This window comes from Theobroma umbraticum, unplaced genomic scaffold, assembly GCF_002168275.2.
Source record: "Theobroma umbraticum cultivar Fairchild unplaced genomic scaffold, ASM216827v3 scaffold_20.0, whole genome shotgun sequence".
In the NCBI taxonomy this organism is placed as follows: Eukaryota; Viridiplantae; Streptophyta; class Magnoliopsida; order Malvales; family Malvaceae; genus Theobroma; species Theobroma umbraticum.
Genome location: NW_018397266.1, coordinates 1,398,779 through 1,399,041, shown reverse-complemented (window position 1 = coordinate 1,399,041; position 263 = coordinate 1,398,779). Strand labels below are relative to the sequence as shown.

The following is a 263-nucleotide window of genomic DNA, read 5'->3' as shown; positions in this document are numbered from 1 at the left end:
GAAAGACAAAATGAATAAGAGAAGAAGTTGGCTCGTCCTTTTTTAGTTCCAATTTTCTAGACTTAGTTCAATGTTATAGCCGTTGAGCCAAAGCACCCAAAACGAAATTTTGGCAGGACAATATGCACCCGTCTGGAGACCAATGAGGCATCAAATGACTCCCCAAGAAATACAAACAATGTAAAGTTTGAAAAAAGAGTAATCTTATTTGTAATTAATTAATGAAGGAAATTTTTGTTTTCTGAAAGATTGGAGTTTCATTG

At 34.2% G+C, this 263-nt stretch overlaps 1 protein-coding gene across 1 annotated transcript in view; it reads left to right on the top strand.

Moving 5' to 3' along the window:
* THO2 overlaps nt 1-184 on the top strand; it is a 22,183-nt gene extending 21,999 nt beyond the window's left edge. Inside the window, exon 30 of the mRNA XM_021437655.2 lies at nt 80-184. Within this exon, the coding sequence (XP_021293330.1) occupies nt 80-184 (105 nt within the window). The remainder of the gene's footprint in view (nt 1-79) is intronic.
* Nucleotides 185-263: the final 79 nt, after the last annotated feature.